The sequence below is a fragment of the Mytilus californianus genome, unplaced genomic scaffold (genome assembly GCF_021869535.1).
Source record: "Mytilus californianus isolate M0D057914Y unplaced genomic scaffold, xbMytCali1.0.p SCAF_13, whole genome shotgun sequence".
Classification (NCBI taxonomy): Eukaryota; Metazoa; Mollusca; class Bivalvia; order Mytilida; family Mytilidae; genus Mytilus; species Mytilus californianus.
In genome coordinates, this window is record NW_026262615.1 from 13,001,182 (window position 1) to 13,021,314 (window position 20,133).

General features: G+C 31.0%; 1 protein-coding gene across 1 annotated transcript in view; it reads left to right on the forward strand.

Annotated features, from left to right (window-relative positions):
• The first annotated feature begins 5,487 nt into the window (after nucleotides 1-5,487).
• LOC127723200 (deleted in malignant brain tumors 1 protein-like) overlaps nucleotides 5,488-20,133 on the forward strand; it is a 41,694-nt gene continuing 27,048 nt past the window's right edge. The window contains exon 1 of the mRNA XM_052229725.1: nucleotides 5,488-5,597. Within this exon, the coding sequence (XP_052085685.1) occupies nucleotides 5,577-5,597 (21 nt within the window). The 5' untranslated portion in view covers nucleotides 5,488-5,576. The remainder of the gene's footprint in view (nucleotides 5,598-20,133) is intronic.

Here is a 20,133-nt window from a genome sequence, read left to right on the forward strand (position 1 = left end):
TATGGTACATTTGGTAAATTGGGGAACCATGATCTTACTAATTCAATGACACATTTGTCATCAAGTCTCGCCTAGTTCCTTCTTCTTGGATCCTGACGGAGAGCTGCACGTTTTCTTTCTAGATACCTAGGAACCTGCAATACATTTCTATGGAAAAGATTTGTCCAGAAACGTTTTTAGTCCGTTTTTCTCAAGGAAGAATTTCTTATATGTGCTATTTGTGTTTCACTCTCCCACCACATTTGTCTGTTATGTTCATGTGTTATGCACGGTTGTTTGCATAAACAGTACTGACATTCTTCAAAATTATCATTTTGCTCTATCAAAAAATCATCAAAACCTCTTGAATTTCCTGCCCCATTTGTCTCTGTATTTTCATCTTTGTTTTCTTTAATTTCAATTTCTTTATAATACCAGTAATGGTGAGCAAATAAATTATAAATAGTTTCTTTTTGTTCTTCTGTAACCTCAAGAGACACGATAGATTTTCCTTGATTTACACTGTCGTCCACTTTCAGTTGATAGCATAGATATGACCAGAAACTTTGCCCTCCAAAAATGTGAACCAAATGCTCCAAGAGAAATTGAAAATAAAGGGAACTACTGGTAGGGGGGGGAATAGATGGTATTTTAAGTTTAAGGTACTAATTCATGTTTGTAACTGCTCTTTCATTCTGTTTTAGATAAAAAAATATTTTCTAAATAAAAAGTTACTGTTTACTTATGTGTATGTTATGCGTAATATTAAATTTCAGGACAAGTGCAATCTATAAAGAGGGATGGAGAATGTAATCCTATCCTGTTAAATTATTTGTTTTTGTCATTAGTCATTAATACTTTAAAAAAAGAATTCTTATATATGTATCTTTGAACAAAAATATAAAAATTAGATTAAGACATAATCTTTAGATTATAATTATGTTTTTTGTCATATATAATATCTACCACTCCCCTTTCACCAAATTTACAATATAAACTCATCCATAATCTGTATGGGAACTCAACTGTTTAGTCATTTCAATATTAATAAAAATCTATAAAGACAAAAGTATGGCTAGTCCACAAAACAACCGGAAAAGAATGGAGTTTTCAGGAAGCGATGAAAAGAAGGCAGAAATTCTTGGTAAAATACTGGAAATAAGGAATATAATGACTGAAAGGTTAAACAAACCTACAGGAAATTTGCAAGTTTTAGAAACTTTATTGGAGATGTGGTCTAGTCAGGAATTAAACCATTGTGGTGACGTCAGCCTATTCATTTACCGTGGATTCTTTTTCTAGAATCAACGCTTCCTAAATCTGCCGCTGAAATTGACTCACCAAATTATATTCAATTGTTTCCTTTGTGTGCCTAACTTCATTAAGTTTGAATTGGCTAATTTACTGAATTCTGTTCACTAATGGAATTAATTTAAAAACTTACCTTTATTTTTTTGTAATTTTTATATGCCTTCACTGGGGATCGAACACTTCCTTGAAATCTGTTATGTGTGACTGACATCAACACATCGACGAAACCTCTCGGCTACCAATGGGTTACACTATAGATGTCTATTTTATATATTTAAATGAACATCTGATATACATCGGTTCATCGGACACACAGGGCTTGTACCTTTATTTATATATATATATAGACACAATAGGCAGTCGTATAGTATGAGTTGGTAGCCGCGAGGTTAGCATGGTTAAAATCAATTAGTTAAAGATAGGAATTTGTCGGTTTAGGTTCGAATCCCTGTTTTCTCTCGGTTGTTCCAATTCTTAAGTGATCCCTGTTTTTTTCTAATTTTGCATGTTATAGTGGATATTTTTGTAATAATAGCGCGTTTTACCGGGGTTTTTTTTATTATTATTGTCTATTTCACATGTTTGAAACAAAAATGATTATATTCTATTTGTCAGTTTTTGTTTTATAAATATAGTATGATTTCATCTGTTTTACTACATAATTTTACAAAGGTTTGTTCGCAAATTCCTATGCGCGAAAATCGTGATGTGCCTAGAGTGCTAGAAAAATTTCGATAACATACTTATTATATATACTTTATATATGCTTTTTGGTCGGGTTGTTGTCTCTTTGACACGTTCCCCATTTCCATTTTCAATTTTATTAGAAATAATTTCGAATATGTCTTATTTTGTATAACAGATAATATTCATATGTCTGGTAATATAAAGATCTTTAAAGGTAGAAATGTTATATTTGTATTTTGTTAACCAATTAATTGTGATCTGAGATTTATCAATGCATCGTTGGACACGATAACATGGTTATTTAAACTCACTTACAATACCTTCTAATTAAGAAAAGGCTTTAATTTTGAAGAGAAATTAACACAATAGTTTAAGTTATATATACAATGGATAAACGTAGATTCATGAAAAACAAACCATTCGCCCTCCGGGCTCATGGTTTCTTTTTCAAGAATCCACGCTTATCCATTGTATCTATATAACATAGGGAATGCTTCTGATGAACAATCTATACATGTACCAGATCCAATACCAATTACCTAAGTTAAAGCTAGGTAAAAAGATGTAAACCAAAAAATATTCATGTGTGCTGAGAACTCACTAAAACGTTACAAGGAAGTGGTGGAAGCTCATTCCAGATACTGCAAACATAACCTAATTATAGAGAAATTGACAACAAGAGGACATGTTATTATGACAAGAATGAAATGTGAATCCTCCCACACTTTTCTGTGGTCTTCTTCTCCATACATGCAGAACAAGAAATACTTGTTGAATAACAGAGTGCTACATGGTTTAATCTGTAGTGGAACGGTGCCATCACATTCTACCAAGTTTGTAGATGGTGCTGGAGTCGGGAAAATTAATAAGGAAAAAAACAAAATAAGTTCTTCAACTCATATGAAAACCACATTCAAACAGAATACCACAAGTCTACAACAATAGCCTTGCTTGAAGAATCAGCCTCATATTATGATGACAAATTTGGAAAATAGATATTTTAACTGACGCAAGGCATGGCTGGCGTAAAAAACGCTAAAGATGCAAGTATTGTTGCGATTGGTGAGAAAATACACAAAGTTTTAGCTTGTCAACATGTAACCAAAGTTGACGATGTTGTGTCTCAAAGACACGAACGTATCGGTACTGATAGGGTATATAAATATTTGGCTGAAAAGGAGGATGCTGTAGGTGTCCATTGCCATGACAGGAATCTATCTATTAAAAAATACATTCGTGTAGAAACTGATGCAATTATTCAAAATTATACATGGCATTATGTTAAAGCAGTAAAAGCCGATCTAAAAAAAAAATTACATCTGGAACAGCAAAATCTGAAAGATAAACGTGGTCCTTTCAACCAAGTGATAAACTGGAACCTGTATCAACTCATATTCATTGGGCAATCAGAAATTGTAACAATGATCCAGAGAAATTAAAGTCATCAATTCTGAATGTAGTTGACCATTACAAAAACAGACATTTATCTTGTGATCCTTCCTCTAGATGTAAATATGATAAAAATTATGAACCATCATGAATTGTTTTGACTGATCCAGTGGCTGCAAACACTGTTACTTGGAGTACATTTAAATTCCAACATTTTTGAATATCCTCATGATTATGTTTTAAGAAAAGATACATTTTATGTTGAAAGTTTCAACAACGTTATAAATATTTATCAGGATAAGCGAATTGCATTTGTGGACAAAAAGTACAATGCACGTTCAAACTTGGCAGTTTGTCAATGAAATGAAAATGTTGACACGGACTTCACTTATCTTTTAAATTCGCGAAATCCTAGAACCCCTAGAAGTGTAAGAGGCAAGAAAAATTATAAACAGAAAATATTTGAATTTCAAGGAAATATACTGAAAACTTTTGAAAATGTTGTATATTCAAGGAAAAGAACCAGGAGGAATTAGTTCTCAAATATTTATAACTATATCATCAAAATTGCACTTTTAATTTTAAATTTATTTTATTTTCTACTTTTACTTTTAATAACTGGATGATTTTAAGTGTTTATTTTATACCTATTGTCAGTCTGGATTTAACAATAGTACTGCATTAAATGAATGGTTAGTATAAATCTCTTTCTCACTTAATTGAAAAGCAATGTGCTCTGCACATACACAAACTATTTTTAACACAGATTATGATAACACACTGGCAAGCTCCGCCTCATTACCACCTGTTAAAAGTGTTAGGTCAGACCCGGTCTTTAGATATGTTAAGATATATGAACAAGCAACGAACGCGTAAATACTTTTGAATCTGTATGGACTGAAACAACGAAATAAATTAACTCAATGAATCTGAGAGATAGTCATTAATACAAGTTTAATACAGAACAACCGGTTAATACAGAATTTTGATTGGTCTAATTACCGGATTTTATCTTCCGGTATCTGGTACAAAAAGATGTCAGAAAATGGATGTGTGTAATTTCGCGAAATACTAGAAGTATTAGATTTCAACAAGTTTGATGTTACACATGTAAAGTTGTTGTCATTTTTCATATGTTAGAATATTTTTGTTCTCTTTGAGAATATGCACATTTGGACCGTGGAAAGGGCAAATAGCTAGAATTGTCAATTGTAAGAGATTATTTAACTGAGGGACCATCCGATATGAGACAGTTGCAGTCGGAAAGTTGACAATCTTGGATATGCACCGTTTTGAAGGGGCCACATTTGTTTAATTAAAAGAGAGAACAATTGAGAATACATGTTAAAGGAAGTCTTGCATGTCTTACTGTTGTAACACTTACGTCAGGGATTTATTTTGTGTCTTAAATTGTCTCATATATACAACACATAAAGACTTTATATAAGGTAGTGATGGCCATGAAAAGGGTTATTTGTAATTATATCCTCTGCACCAGATGAATTTCAAATTGTTGTTTCTTGTATTTAAATTAAAATTAACCCATGTCTTCCATATTGATTCTGCATGAGCCTACCTACAGTTGTATAAGTCATTGATCACTTTTTCGGGATAATTTTAAGGCATTGATTAATAAAGATGTTATACAATAGGTGTTTTCATATCAATTCTATATTATGTCCTCGTACAGTCGTATTGGGTCTCTATCAGCTGTATTGGCCCTTTGCTATGCCTCGAGCCAATACAGCTAATCTCCACCCAATATGACTATACTTGAACATAAAACAGGACTAATATTATAACACACATTTAATAACACTATAGCACAACATTTAAAAAAAATATGTAATACCGCCTAATACACCATGACATTTTTTGTTTCTTTCTTCCTTTTATTGATTTGAAAATAAATCGATCCTGTTTTGCATACTAAATTGAACAATATTATTCTCCACTTGACAACAATCGAACAGAAAAGGATACGGACAAAGATTAAATTTAGCTCTAAATTTCTCCCAAATACTCAATCAATTACTACCCATACATTTTCTATTCTTAATTGACACTTGAAAGGCGTTAAAGTACCTATATAAATTGTATACTTGAAATATTAAAAATAAGGACAATCATAAACATCTTGTGCTTCATCTTTATTACATGTTGATCAAAATGGTTAACAAGGAAGTGAACGACGAATGCTGCATTTATAAATGAAAACAGTAAATGAAGACGTAAGTTGTTTTTGCTTCATACTTTAATATGTATAACAATTAGTAAAATAAATCAAATCCATAACGTTACAGAAAAACTTATGCTTAAGCGCAGCTATCTCTGATAGTCAATACTCCGATGCGAAACAACTAAGGTTAATGATGTTTCTCTCCTCTTGAACACGCCGAAAAAATAACACCTTCCAGGTCTAACAAAGTAAGTCCATGTGCCATAAATAGTATTTGCTACACATACTCTAAACATGAGGTAGTTTTATATTAAAAATGTTAAATATTGTATATTCTTTGGGTAAAATAAGAATTAAACAAAATTAACCAAAATTAACCAAAATTATAAAATATTTATTCAGAGAAAAAATAAAGGTCTTTCCACCATTGCATTTTTATAAACAGATAACATAATTTGTGTGAAAAATAGCAACTTCTTATTTCTAAAAGTAGCTCCTCGTGTAAGAAGACAACTTTTCTTAAACTGGTTTAAACATTATACTGTTAGTAGTATTTTGTAATGCAAAATGGAAATAAATACATAAATTGATTAAGTCACTTTAATTGCTAAATCTATATGATTTCTATATACTTTTGCATAAGACAGGGAAAATAACTTGCTACTTTCGGTTAACAGAGAATTGTTTCGTCGTTCGAACATTTCTTAAAACAAGACGTATTCATGAAAAGTACGCAAAGCCTGTGTTTAAAAATCCGGTTCGAACGATACAGATTGATAAATCATTAATTGCATATTAAAACGATATTTTAACCAAGGGTTCATTATGTTGCAGTTAGAACTTTTGACCGAAATTCTTATTTTGTCGACAGTTATGAACAATTTGTGTCAAGTTTTACTTATCCTAGGTTCCATCCAATTTTCCTGGATTTTGATAGGTTCAACAGGTCCTGGGTATATTTCCAAAGCACCGGCGTAAACACGCGGTTTTTTTCTTTGACTTATGGTTCTGCTTCTTTATTTGTATGATCTTCTTCTTTTTACTCATTCATTAAATGTATAGTGTTGTACAGGTCTCAAAAGCCTTTTGGGGAACCGTATAGACCGGAAATAGGTTAATTATGAGGGTAATTATTGAGGAAAAAAAAGGAAAATATCAAATGGCAAACATTCAAATGAACAGTTGTAGTGTGTCATTAGTTAACATAGGAATACTTATTTTTCTAATTTTATAAATGAGATAATTAAATCCCTATGCAGACTTTATTTACATCTGACCAAGGAATGTTGTGCCCACGACGTTTTCGTTATATATGTAAGACTCAAATTCATGGCAGGGACCAAATCTATGGTAGATTCAAAATTTTTGGTAAATATAACGTCATGCCATCCCAAATCTATGGCCGTAAGTTTTCGTATGTATGGCGGATTTTCTAGTTTCCGAATCTATGGCAGAATATCTGCAAATAGAGGACCAGTTAGTACATATCTGACCACTGATTTGCCTTAAACAAATGATTTTTCTCAAGAAACTTTACTTTCTCAAACAGTGCCGGTATTCGACATAAATATAGTTTAAAATGATATAGATAGTTGTGCGATTTTTCTTTTTGGTTCCCATATCTCAAGAAAATTGTTTACTACAATAGTACAGGTAGTTGCTGCAATAAAGCTAAAACATGCTGTTAATTATGTTAAAAGAAATTTAAAGAGTACCATAGGGATAAAAAAACCAAGAAACAGCATAGCATAATAAACAATTATGAAAAAAAGCAAAAAGTATACCAGAATCGCGGTAAAAACTCGTACACACAATGGACAAGGCAACACCAGGAACACAGACGAGGACAAGAATACAATGAGCAGAAACAAACACGAAACACAAACACCGAAAACATCAAAAATCAATACATGAATAATGCGAGTTTTTCATAAAAGCGAGAGTAAAATTAGGTCTCCCAGAACAGTAAGCATTTCTTGCTCCGCATGTTGCACCCATCGTAATGAACAAAGGTTAAGAAAAAGTCGATAGCAAGAAGAAGTCTTTATAAGAACAATGGCTTAGAAGTACGACAAAGCGGAAGATATCCATTACCATTTTGGAAATGGACATTCAATAATAGTCAACCAAAAAAACCAACCCATAACAGTAATGAAGTGATTTACACTGGTACAGACTTTAGGAGTGAAATAATGTGCCTCGAGATAATGGTCATATCCTACTATGTGCATGTAAACCATCTGCAAATTGCTCTAGAGGAAAAGCGGAAAGTATTTCCCTGTGTATATATTTGTAAAACTCTGTGAGTTCCGGGTTAATTTCTGTTTTTGATTTACATTCTACACATACAAAAAACATGTATAAAACAACATGTTTAAAACGACATTATATGACATTATAATTTACCCCTTTTTCCGGAAAATTACGCAGTTTCAAAATCGGCCATAGTTTGGAGAAAAAAAAACTGCCATAGATTTATGATTTGTATGGCGTTTTTGACGTCATCTTTGCCGTAGATTAGAAATCTGCAATGTATCTGGAACCCACCATAGATTTGAGACCTACATATATATTTGCAATTTTATTGTTGTTATTTTTTATCAGTAATCAGACAATAAATTCTTAAAATCCAAATTATAAGAAAGTAGAACGTAAATATCTTCCAACAACTAGTTTTTAAACAATTTATTTGACTACAAATCAAATAGACATAGATGCATACGATTTGTCAAAATATTCTTTCTAATAATATACTTTGCCTATAATATGTGTCTTGCTCATACAAATTGATTACAGAGTAACTATGACCGCCTGGTCCAATTGATCTGTCAAACTGATTTTTTTTCTGTTTATCAAAATTAAAACAATGCCTGTAAACGTCGATTAGTGAAACTGTATGCCAACACCCTAAATGTAATATCTTCAGCTTCAAGTAAAGCTAGTTTTAGTGACTTAAAACGAGTACAAACGAGATAATTAAATCAGATTGATCACTATTCCTAAATTGGAAAAGGATGTACTTCATGCAAACACCTATTTTTATCTAATGCATTAGTCATTCACTTTACGGTATAAATTAGGCAAACACCCTTTTAACAGACCGTAATAAGACTGCAAATACGAACGGAATATTACGATACATTTAATATATATAGTAGTGCTTAACCATAAAGTGTTTTGCTAAAAAATAGTTTTAAAAAATCAATACATTTTCCATAACTATTATGTCCTATAAATGGAAACATGACATACTATTGAGTGTTCTAAGTATTGAACTAGATTGTGTCTTCCTCTTACTATTTATATATCAAAATTAATAAAAATAATGTTAGAAATCTTTTCTGAAGTCGACGACCATTGATATTAAAGTGTATTTCTTATGTTGTCATTAGGTACGATACTTTGAACTATTTTTAGTAACTTCATCATCTGCAAAAAAAGTCAACATGATCTGCAAACAAAGTCAACATGACTGCGTTCATAATGCACTTCCGTATAGTGGTCAATGGCCTCAATGAAGATTTCTGTTTTACTCCCTTCCCCTTGTTTTGCTGGATAGGAAATAATGCAATCCATTTTCCGTTACTTTTAAAATGGAGGTTGAGGTAGGCGACAGACTAGTACGTAACAATAATCCGGCAATACTGTTTAGAAATATAGAGATTAAAGACGGTCTTCGATAATATACAATATATTTTATGGTTAATAATGTTAAATTAACTCCTTACTTGATTTGTCTGTGTGGCTTGTTTGCGGTCTCATCAAAGTATGCATCACATCTCCTTTTATTTAAAATAATAGGGTTGACTAGGATATATAAATACTGTCATCCAAGGACTTCTGTCGTATAACAGTTACCCATTGCTCAAGTAGGACCACCGGTTGGCTTAGTTGGATTTATCTATACGTAGCCACGGCCGGTCGTAATTGGGACATTACATAAGATATCTCGTGCAGCAAATGTCGACAAAACTGCAATCCAATAGTAATTCGCTTCCATTAAGGGTCTATTGCTACACAATGACGATGCTGTTTCGGTTTTACTCCCCTTCCTTTAGTTTTGCTGGGTAGGATACAATGTTACCCCTGTTCACAATACAGTTTGAATGATTGTTAAGGTAAAAGAAGGAGCAGTTCGTAGCTTTTATCAGTTATAAAGGTTAATAAACAGGCTTTGGTGATAGACAAGTGTCAATATGTATATTTTACTTGCGTAAACTATTAAAAATCAGAGACTATATAGATATAAGAAGATGTGGTATGAGTGCCAATTAGACAACTCTCCATCCAAGTCACAATTTGTAAAAGTAAACCATTATTTATTAAAGTACGGCCTTCATCACGGAGCTTTGGCTTACACCGAACAGCAAGCTATAAAGGGCCCCACAAATGACTAGTGTAAAATTATTCAAACAGGAAAACCAACGGTCTAATCTATATAATAAACGAGAAACGAGAAACACTTATGAACCACATCTTCAAACGATTTAGTTGTAAACTAACTGGGTTATAATTAAAATTGTAGACAACGTTATCTGACAAAATAAAAATGTAAGGCAAAGACGTTGTTTAAATAGCAAATAGTAGAAACTTGATGGGTAAAAAAATGACTGAAAAATATTTTAAATTCACTCATTTTGAACAAGATGTAACTCCAGGACGAGAACATGATATACAAAAACAGCAGGGTTTCATGAGATATGAGACCCTGCTTTGTACTAGTCTAGACCAACCAGTTACGGCTAAATGAAATCAGCCAAGTTCACGTGTGTCCACGGGAATTTACGAGACTGATATATCCGTCTAGAATATTCCGCCATTTCGTGTGTAAAACACGACTTCAACAGGTTTCATCATACTGCATGAAAACTACGATTATCTACAAAAAAATAACTTTACTATGTTTGATAATTGAATGTTGTTTTCAGTCAATTTTGTTGTCATTTTATAAATTTTAAAAAATGGCATCAATGAGCTCAGATTTTACATGTCAAATTTCTGGTTAATCACTCGTATGGGCTACTGCCTTTGGGAACTAAATTATAGAAAACTATATGGAAGTTTTACATAGTTAAAAGTTTTGACATGAAATGTTGAAAACGTTTTATAATACTCATTTCGACCAAACAGCTGTTTAACCAGCAGAATGAACCTTACTAAAGGTCTTCCTCCTATATGATTTGATAATGCTCCCATTTCTTGGATTGACACACATGATAATACATCAATCCCTCTTCTTTACTGGAAGTTTTTAGTCATTTCACCTTTTTTTTAGAATTTTTACAATAATTGAAAATTCGAAACGAAGTCACCGTCATATTGATTAGTGTGTAATATTCAGCTGAATGGTAAATAATCATGAGAAACCTTTTGTTTAAAATGAGACAACTAGAGACTTTCAAACTTATTTTCAAAAATCATTTTTTGTATCATTTTGTATGTCGAATCCCATGTCATAGAAGTATTTACATCTCTCCTTGTAAAACAAATTCAAACATGTTAAATCTACAATACCTCTGGCTAAAACAATCAAGTATATAAGGATATATTGTTTAGGTAATGAACCATTATAGATAAGTTTCTAAATGTATCTATTTGATTAAATTTCTGCTTTAACGTCTAGTTGCAAATGCATCGTTCATATTCTTGACAATATGCCAGTTGGGTCGATTGGAAACAATTATTCAGAAAATTAAAGTGACAATAAATAAGATGGCTCGTTGGGGAGGCATACATTATGTATCACATTCCAGTAGCATCTGCGTATGGAGTATACATCTCCCGGTTGTTACTATATGCAAGATCTTGCACTTATAATCATCCCCAGTTGTTGGTGGGGTTTGTGTCGCTCAGTCATTTTCGTTTCTATGTTGTGTTTTGTAAACTGTTGTTTGTCTTTAGTTCATTATTGCAATTGCCATTGCGTTGTCAGTTTATTTTGGACTTAAGAGTTTGAATGTCTCTTTGCTTTCTTTCGCCTCTCTTTTAAATGAATAAAGTTAGATAATGACTAACAGAATATGTAGGTTATTCAAATCAACCACAACCCAATTCTTGTAGACAAATACCCGACAACAAACCGAAAACGTTATAACGGCAATGGCAAACGTCTATAAGTCAATAATATTTATGTACTAAAATTGAGTTTGATTATCCCATTAGTATCTTCCACATCTTTTGTATATAAATTCCAATAACAGTTAACATTTTTAGATTTTGAATTTAAACACTTACATCGATTGATTTTTAACTGAAATGATCAACTCAATGCACATGGAATATACTTAAGGCACTTTAAATAAAGCGCAACACACAGGTTGGTGATTTTTTTGTTTGTTTTACAAAATCTTGATTAATCTTCATATAACTACTATTCATGCTTACCATACTTCTTTCTGTTTAAATATACACCGCAATATAACCTTTTTGTGCTGAGGCGGCGTAAATCAATCACCAATCAATCATTCTGTTTAGAAAAATTCCAATACCTGACTTACCTGAGGTTACTAAACATACCGAAATATTGACGTCGGGCGAATGTCTCAAAGCGGTATTTGAAACCATGACATATCAGGGATGGGGTAATCGTAATCTGTAATCGTAATCGATTGTAATTGATTACATTTTTTCCAGTAATCGACAGTAATCTGTAATTGAAGACATTTTCGATTACATGTAATCGTAATTTAATCGATTACAGCAAAAATTGTGATGTAATCATCGATTACTTTTCGATTACATTTCGATTACTTTAGTAAAATAGTTTGATGAAATATAACCTATTCTAAATGAAAGTATGTATGTATTAAACAGAATGTATCAATATGATTTAAGAGTTTATCAACTGCTTTATATCTATCTATTGTCACAAGCTGCAATATGATTAACCAGATCCCCTACCAAATTTTTCTTTATATCTAGCTTTAAAAAAAAAATGGATTTATGTGCTTGTCAATAATTCAAGATCTTATATATTAAAATAAGAAAATTGATTTGAAATAAGAAAATAGAAATAGAATAATTAATGAGTCTTTAGTTAAGAACTGTACTACATTAAAGTAGTAAGCTTATTTGTATTAACATTCTTTAAAGCATAATTTTAAATAAGAGTTTGAATTTTAGATTAGAATAGATAATCAGTTGATTCCTTATAATGTTATGATATAAAAATTAAAAAGTACACAAAATCCTTTCGACAATGAACCATTGGCTATGCACTGAAATTCTTTTGGAGAAATAGATACATGTATCCCATTTTGACACTATGAATATATATTGTTTATAATTTGATTAGAGAATAAAAAAATCTAAACACAATTCTTGTCTTTACTAATCAGATGATAAAAGACTTCTAATAAATAAGATGTACTTTGTTTTCATTTCAATTATGTCTAATTAAGAGGAAGATTTACATTATTTTGCCCCAGGTTATAAATTGTACTCCATTGGCAGTTTTATAACCTGTAATTGGGGTGGTTAACCAAACAAAAGGATTAATTCATGCATGACATTATAATTATAAATATTGATCTTTGAAATTAGTTGAACTAATTAATTATTCTACTTTTTTCAGAGGAAAACTTCCAACATTGCAATAAACTATGTTGAATAAAAATATACCTGTTTTTAATGAGTAAAAACAAAAAAGCTACTCTAAGTCAGTATGAAAGCAAAATTTTTGAAAAAAAACTTGCAATATAAATAAGTGATTGATGCAATGCGATGTCATCTCTCGTTCATGTTGAAAGCCAAATTTCAAGAATGTTTGAATATTTCTGATCCTCAGTAAGAGATTTCATCTAGAAAAAAAATGTCAATTTAAAATTTGAAAACAATGCTCTAAATGCTGTTTTTGGTAAATTTCTAAATATCCACTATACAAACGTTGAGCAACATAATTGTGTTTAACTTTAACTTACTTTATTATTTGTTTTGTAATTTTGTAAAATATAATTGACAGTAATCGAAAAGTAATGTAATTACTTTTGATAAAGTAATCGATTGCAATCGATTACATACAAAAATCAGAGTAATCGATTATTAATCGATTATACAAAAATCCTTCATGTAATCGATTATTAATCGATTACATTTGTCAGTAATCGTGCCCATCCCTGTGACATATTATACATGTTCTAAGGGTTTTTTTTCTTCGTGAAACATTTTTTTCAATCCATACTTACACTGAACTTGCAAACAATGCAATTGAGACATATATATTAAAAACTAAGATTGAGATAGATAACTTAAAATTACAAAAGCCCACGATAATCTCACTGCGCCGGAAAAAACAGTTTCTTCCCTGATACAAAACAAAAAAGTAGTCATTCGAAAAACAGATAAAAATAACACCACTGTGATCTGGGACAAGACAGAATATATAAATGAAGGACTTAGGCAACTAAATAGTGCAACTCACTTCGTGGAAATTGAAAAATTAAATATATTAGAGATCAACCAGAAAAATATTATTATCTTTAAAAGGGGTCATGGATAATTTCACATTTAAATATATTTCTGCTAAGAGAAAACTTGAACCAGGAAGGTTGTATCCTTTGCCTCAATGCACATGGAATATACTTAAGGCACTTTAAATAAAGCGCAACACACAGGTTGGTGATTTTTTTTTTTTTTTACGAAATCTTGATTAATCTTCATATAACTACTATTCATGCTTACCATACTTCTTTCTGTTTAAATATACACCGCAATATAACCTTTTTGTGCTGAGGCGGCGTAAATCAATCACCAATCAATCATTCTGTTTAGAAAAATCCAATACCTGACTTACCTGAGGTTACTAAACATACCGAAATATTGACGTCGGGCGAATGTCTCAAAGCGGTATTTGAAACCATGACATATTATACATGTTCTAAGGGTTTTTTTCTTCGTGAAACATTTTTTTCAATCCATACTTACACTGAACTTGCAAACAATGCAATTGAGCATATATATTAAAAACTAAGATTGAGATAGATAACTTAAAATTACAAAAGCCCACGATAATCTCACTGCGCCGGAAAAAACAGTTTCTTCCCTGAATCAAAACAAAAAAGGAGTCATTCGAAAAACAGATAAAAATAACACCACTGTGATCTGGGACAAGACAAAATATATAAATGAAGGACTTAGGCAACTAAATAGTGCAACTCACTTCGTGGAAATTGAAAAATTAAATATATTAGAGATCAACCAGAAAAATATTATTATCTTTAAAAGGGGTCATGGATAATTTCACATTTAAATATATTTCTGCTAAGAGAAAACTTGAACCAGGAAGGTTGTATCCTTTGCCTAAATTGTACAAACTGGATCCTGAACTAATAGAAAGTGTTCAACAGAATCCTACGCTGTATGGAAATGTCAGAATTTAAAGGAAGCCGATTGTTTCAATAACTGGTACGTTGTAGATATAATAGGAGAGTATTTTGATAAATTCATACTTCCAGCAGTAGTAAAACAAGAAACACATTTCAGGGACTCTTTAAAATGTATAAATATTATTGAGAAATTGCAAGTAAAATCTGACGCCAACTTAGGCAGTTTTGACAAAAAAGAAATGCACAACAATATGTGCCATGCAAAAATGATTGACTCAGTCCAACATGCTTGTTCTACGATAATTAAATGTAAACATGCAATACCATTGCCTCTCCTGCGATACCATTGCCTTTCCTGCGATATATATCGGAATTTCCTAAGATAGTTCTTTAAAATAATGAACGTATGTTCAAATTTACAAAACTTCAACTGGAGTTCCAATGGGAAATACTTTATCACCTTAAATTACCGATCTGAGAGTCTTAAATAGTATTAAGGACTTTCCAACATTGACGGAACATATCGAGCCTCTGTAGGTTTAGGGACGATGGATTTATTTTTTTACAAAAGAGGAACAGATGATGAAATAGCACAATTTTCTGAACATGATAACAGACAGCATGCACTACTAAAAATTCACAAACGAGGATCACAAACTAAATGCTGTTTTTAGATGTACTGCTATTCAAAGGCCCGAGATTTAGAGAAACAGGATTCTTAGACCTATGACATTCAAAGAAAAACAGAGATGAACAAACGATCCGGTAGATTTGCAAACACAATGTGCGTTATTTTCTGAACGCCTTATTAAAAGGGGATATAAAGAAAATGAAGTTAAATCTGTTTTGCAGGAGGTGACTGCAAAACAAAGAAATGATACATTATTAGTTAAACCCAAATATGTTTTACAGTCGCCTCCATAGGTATTCTACCCAGAGTTTTCAAGACAGAAAAGACACTTTAAGAACAATATTTTAAAACACTGGGATAAATTAAAAGATGACAAAGAGGCAAAACTTTTATTTGATAAAAGACCTCTTTTCGGTTTCCGTCGGCATAGAAACTTGAAAGACACAGTAACATCTGCAAATCTTGGTAATCTACATATTACAAATTATGAAAATATATTCTATACTGTATTTGTTAAGTTGATGAACATGGATAGAAAAGAAATAGTATAGAAAAGTATTGGTCAAACAGATGACGAGGTGTCGAGCCCCTTATAAAATTAATAACATGTATAAGATTAAATGTCACTATGCAATGGTCTGGGCTCCTAACGATGGACATGACCATAGACAATTAGTTTATTTTAATTGGTCTAAATAGATGTTTAAAACAACTTGTGATCTATGGAGTTGGGTGCTTGGATAGAATTTGACAACGATTTATTGAAATAAAAGTGAAATATCAATATGATTATATGCAGTAAAGGCGAAACAAAGTTGAATTCAACAGTCTGCAATATTTTTTATAACGTTCATATAATTCCTCTTTACTTTTGCTTTACGTGCATTTCATATTTCTAATTATCACTTCAAAATCGAACAAGGAAGTAAATAGTGTGATTTTTTTTTATACAGGAATAGTGATTAAACATTGCTTTCATATTTTTGAAAAAAAAGATGATAATTTTACTTTTTATTTTCACACTAATTTCCGTTCAGACGAAATGAGACCAGAAAGAAATAACAAAATAAACAAATAAAATAGGATACGTTTCATTGTAAAGTTATCAGCCATTTCAATTTCATTCCCATTGTAAATGTGAAATTGTTAAAAAAAAACTACATAAACAAAACAACGAAAAACTAATGAAAAATAATACTGATTCACTAAAACGAATTTTAAAACATAACGCATTTCTAATTGTTTCAATAAATACCGTTTTCTTCTTCTCCAATTCAATGAACGATAGCGTTCATAACCTCATTTAAATTGTTAGGGATGTTCGCTCCTCTGTTTCAAAATAACAAGCTTGTTAACAGACTGTTATAAATTGATAGTATATAGATAACGGAACTTGAAAAGCAGTAAGAAATTATAGGTACATGCCCTATATTATCAATTGAAATCGTCATCTTCATCGTAGTCATAAAGTGATAGCAATAGACAACTTTCGAGTTCGATGCATTTCCGTCAAAAACTCTGGTTTTAGTGAACATCATTCGTGCGTTTAGGGGCATCGTCACTTCCGTTCCAATGTTGAGCAAGTGGTTGGAAAACTATAATGCTATATTGCACAAATTATTCGGCAAATAAAATTCTCATAATTGACAATCAGCACTACTGTCATTATGGAATTGTGATTAAGTACTTACAAAACAAACATTATTTCTAGTTTATCCTGCACAATGACGATCACTAAGACGCTTGATGAACGTAAATAGTGCCGGGATACAGGCGATCCCCTCTATCTGGTAAATGACGTCATAAAAGCGCGCATAATTGACGAGTTTTTTTCCGGTGAAGGATGAACTCGAAAGAGGTCTATTGATGAATTAAGGTATCTGTTTTGTTCATGTTGCAAACATACTTGTTTGGTTTCAAAATATTTTACCAGATACAGTTTAATATCCAGCACAAACAACTTAAACTTGAAATTTTAAAAATAAAATTTCCATAAAAATGTGTTGCTCTTAAATGTTTTTAAAGTTTTTGGAAATGAAATCCTTTAAAACTTTAAGAGCAAAGATAACTATATTGAATTTGTAAGAACAAGCTGTGTTTGTGTTTTAAATTTTCAAACAAATAAGGTCAATAACCATATATTTGTATTTGACACTTCGGAAGTATTTATGAAAAGCAATTCTCTCATTGAAGTTTAACCAATTCTAGCGATTAATGTTTCCTCAATAAGGAAAATTAAGTTTCTCCTATATAATCCATATAGAATAGCTTCGATTTCGTTAATTTCTATGTGTTTTAACGAAAAAAAACAAGGTCTGTGCCCCTCCGTTTTTATATTGAAATTTGTAAGTACATTAACCCAGAAGTCTTCAACAGAATTTTATGAAAAATCAATCGTCGAACATTTAGACATCCCAGCTACCTTAATACCATTTCTCTAATCCAAATGTCAGTAAAAACAATTGCAAAGGCCTCAGCGGTAAAAGGAATACATTGTATGTAGACAATTACATATGTAGGACGAATAAACATGGAAACGAGAATAGGATAAATATGAGAAAAAAAATCTGTGGGTAGTATTTTAAAAAAAAGTTAATTTAGAATACTGTGATATGTAAAGTTATTAGCTAGATAGAAAAACTATGAACGTGGTCATTCTTCTAAATATGTTTATAGCATATATTAATTTAGCGAAATAAAACGAGAATACGGCTTTAAATACACTGTTTGCGTAATGAGTTCTGTGAAGCGTTTTGGGACATGGTTTTATGAAATTATGGATTGAAATTGAAAAAATAGGAACACATGGCATTTCTTTTACGCAATATTAAATGTACAGAACTCATATAATGCATATCATCATATATGATACAATACCGTCTGGCAAAAAGATCAGTGTTTTTCTTCAAATGTCCTAACAAAGTTGTCTTGTTTAACAAACTGCAATGAAACTCAGTATCTTCCACTGGACAATAAACGAATACAAATCATATTAAGAGGGTTAAAAGTTTGTTTTGAATGTATCAAGTACTCAAATAATTACTAAACAAAGATTTCCAATTTATAATTCGAACTTGAAATTTGCTGAAGTATATTGACATTATAGTGTCTACTTGGATAATGAAAAATTAGTTGTATTTCTATCGGAAAGCACCAGATACCATTAAGGACAAATATGTTTCTTTTCCTTCCGTTTTAATATATTATAATCAAAATAGTTGACCAGGAAGTAAACATTACCAAGCTGCTTCTACACACATAAAAAGTAAGTAATATTTGCTTTCATACTTTAATATGTACAAAAAAACTATAATATTTACATATCGCATAGAATTGCTTGTCGCTTCGGTGAAATGTTTAAATCAGAGAGTATTTAATTAAGATTAAAATATAATCTGTATTGAATGCCTTAATTTTTTTTTTTTTTAATTGGTGCTGGATACTACATTTAATCGGATAATTCAAATAATTTTCAATAATAAAGCATCTCTTTGAACATTTCACTATTTAACAATGAATGTAATGAACACAGCGTGTATTGGTTCTTCTTAAGATTTTATCTTATTAAAATGTATAGTAGCATGTAAACATATATAGTTGAAGGTAGAACATGTACTTACATTTAATGCATCAGCTTGAATATGCCGATATAAATATTCTTTGATTACAAAACTCACAAATAGGTGAAAGAAATAGTTCAATGAAAATTTATTGGATTAAAATTTTATATAATAGATACACAGTACTCAGGCTAAAATATACACATGACTGTTACCTAATAGCTCGAAAAGGACAAAAAAAAAATGACAGCTCTACGATTAAATTATTAAATTATTACTTTGTTAGCCTCAAATAAACACCATTGGATCGATTTATGAACCGAAGGAGGTAGAAAAAATGCTGATTTTTTTCTTTAAAATGAATTTGATTAATATCCTTTGCAGATTCAATTTACAACTGACCAATGAATGTTCTGCACAAAAACTTTTCTTTGTACATATACACATATCCGTCTTTTTTTTAAATCTATAAGTAAATAGAAAATAAATTATTAAAAAGCAGACTATAGGAAATCAGTAAAAACATCTTTCCCACAATATGTTTTTTAAACAAATCTTTATACAACTTCCAATCAAATACACCAATTTTCACGAGGTTCGTCGGAATATTATAAATGAAAATTTGAGTTTTGATAATATGCAAACACAAAATTGTTACATTGCTCTTGAACTGTCAAGCTTAACTGATCTGTAAATGAGGTTTTTTTATTTTATTGAAACAATGTCTGTCCGCTAAAAAAAAAATCATATTAAAACAGTTTAAATACAAAATATTTTAGGTTTGAGTGACTGGCTCAAAACGCGATATATATTTTGGCAAGATTGATCATCATTCATACATTGAAATACAATGTACTTGAAAATACACATTTTAATCATCCGTCATTGACTTTTCAATGAGTCAAACACCCTTAATGAAAATCTACAAAAAAGAGAGTAAATGATAACCACCATAGCAAACTATGTTTAGCAAATAGATAGAAGTGTACAGTCATATATTGTTTTGACAAAAAATAACTAAAATACAATAATATTGAAATGTTTATCATTATCGTGTGATATAAATGGAAATAT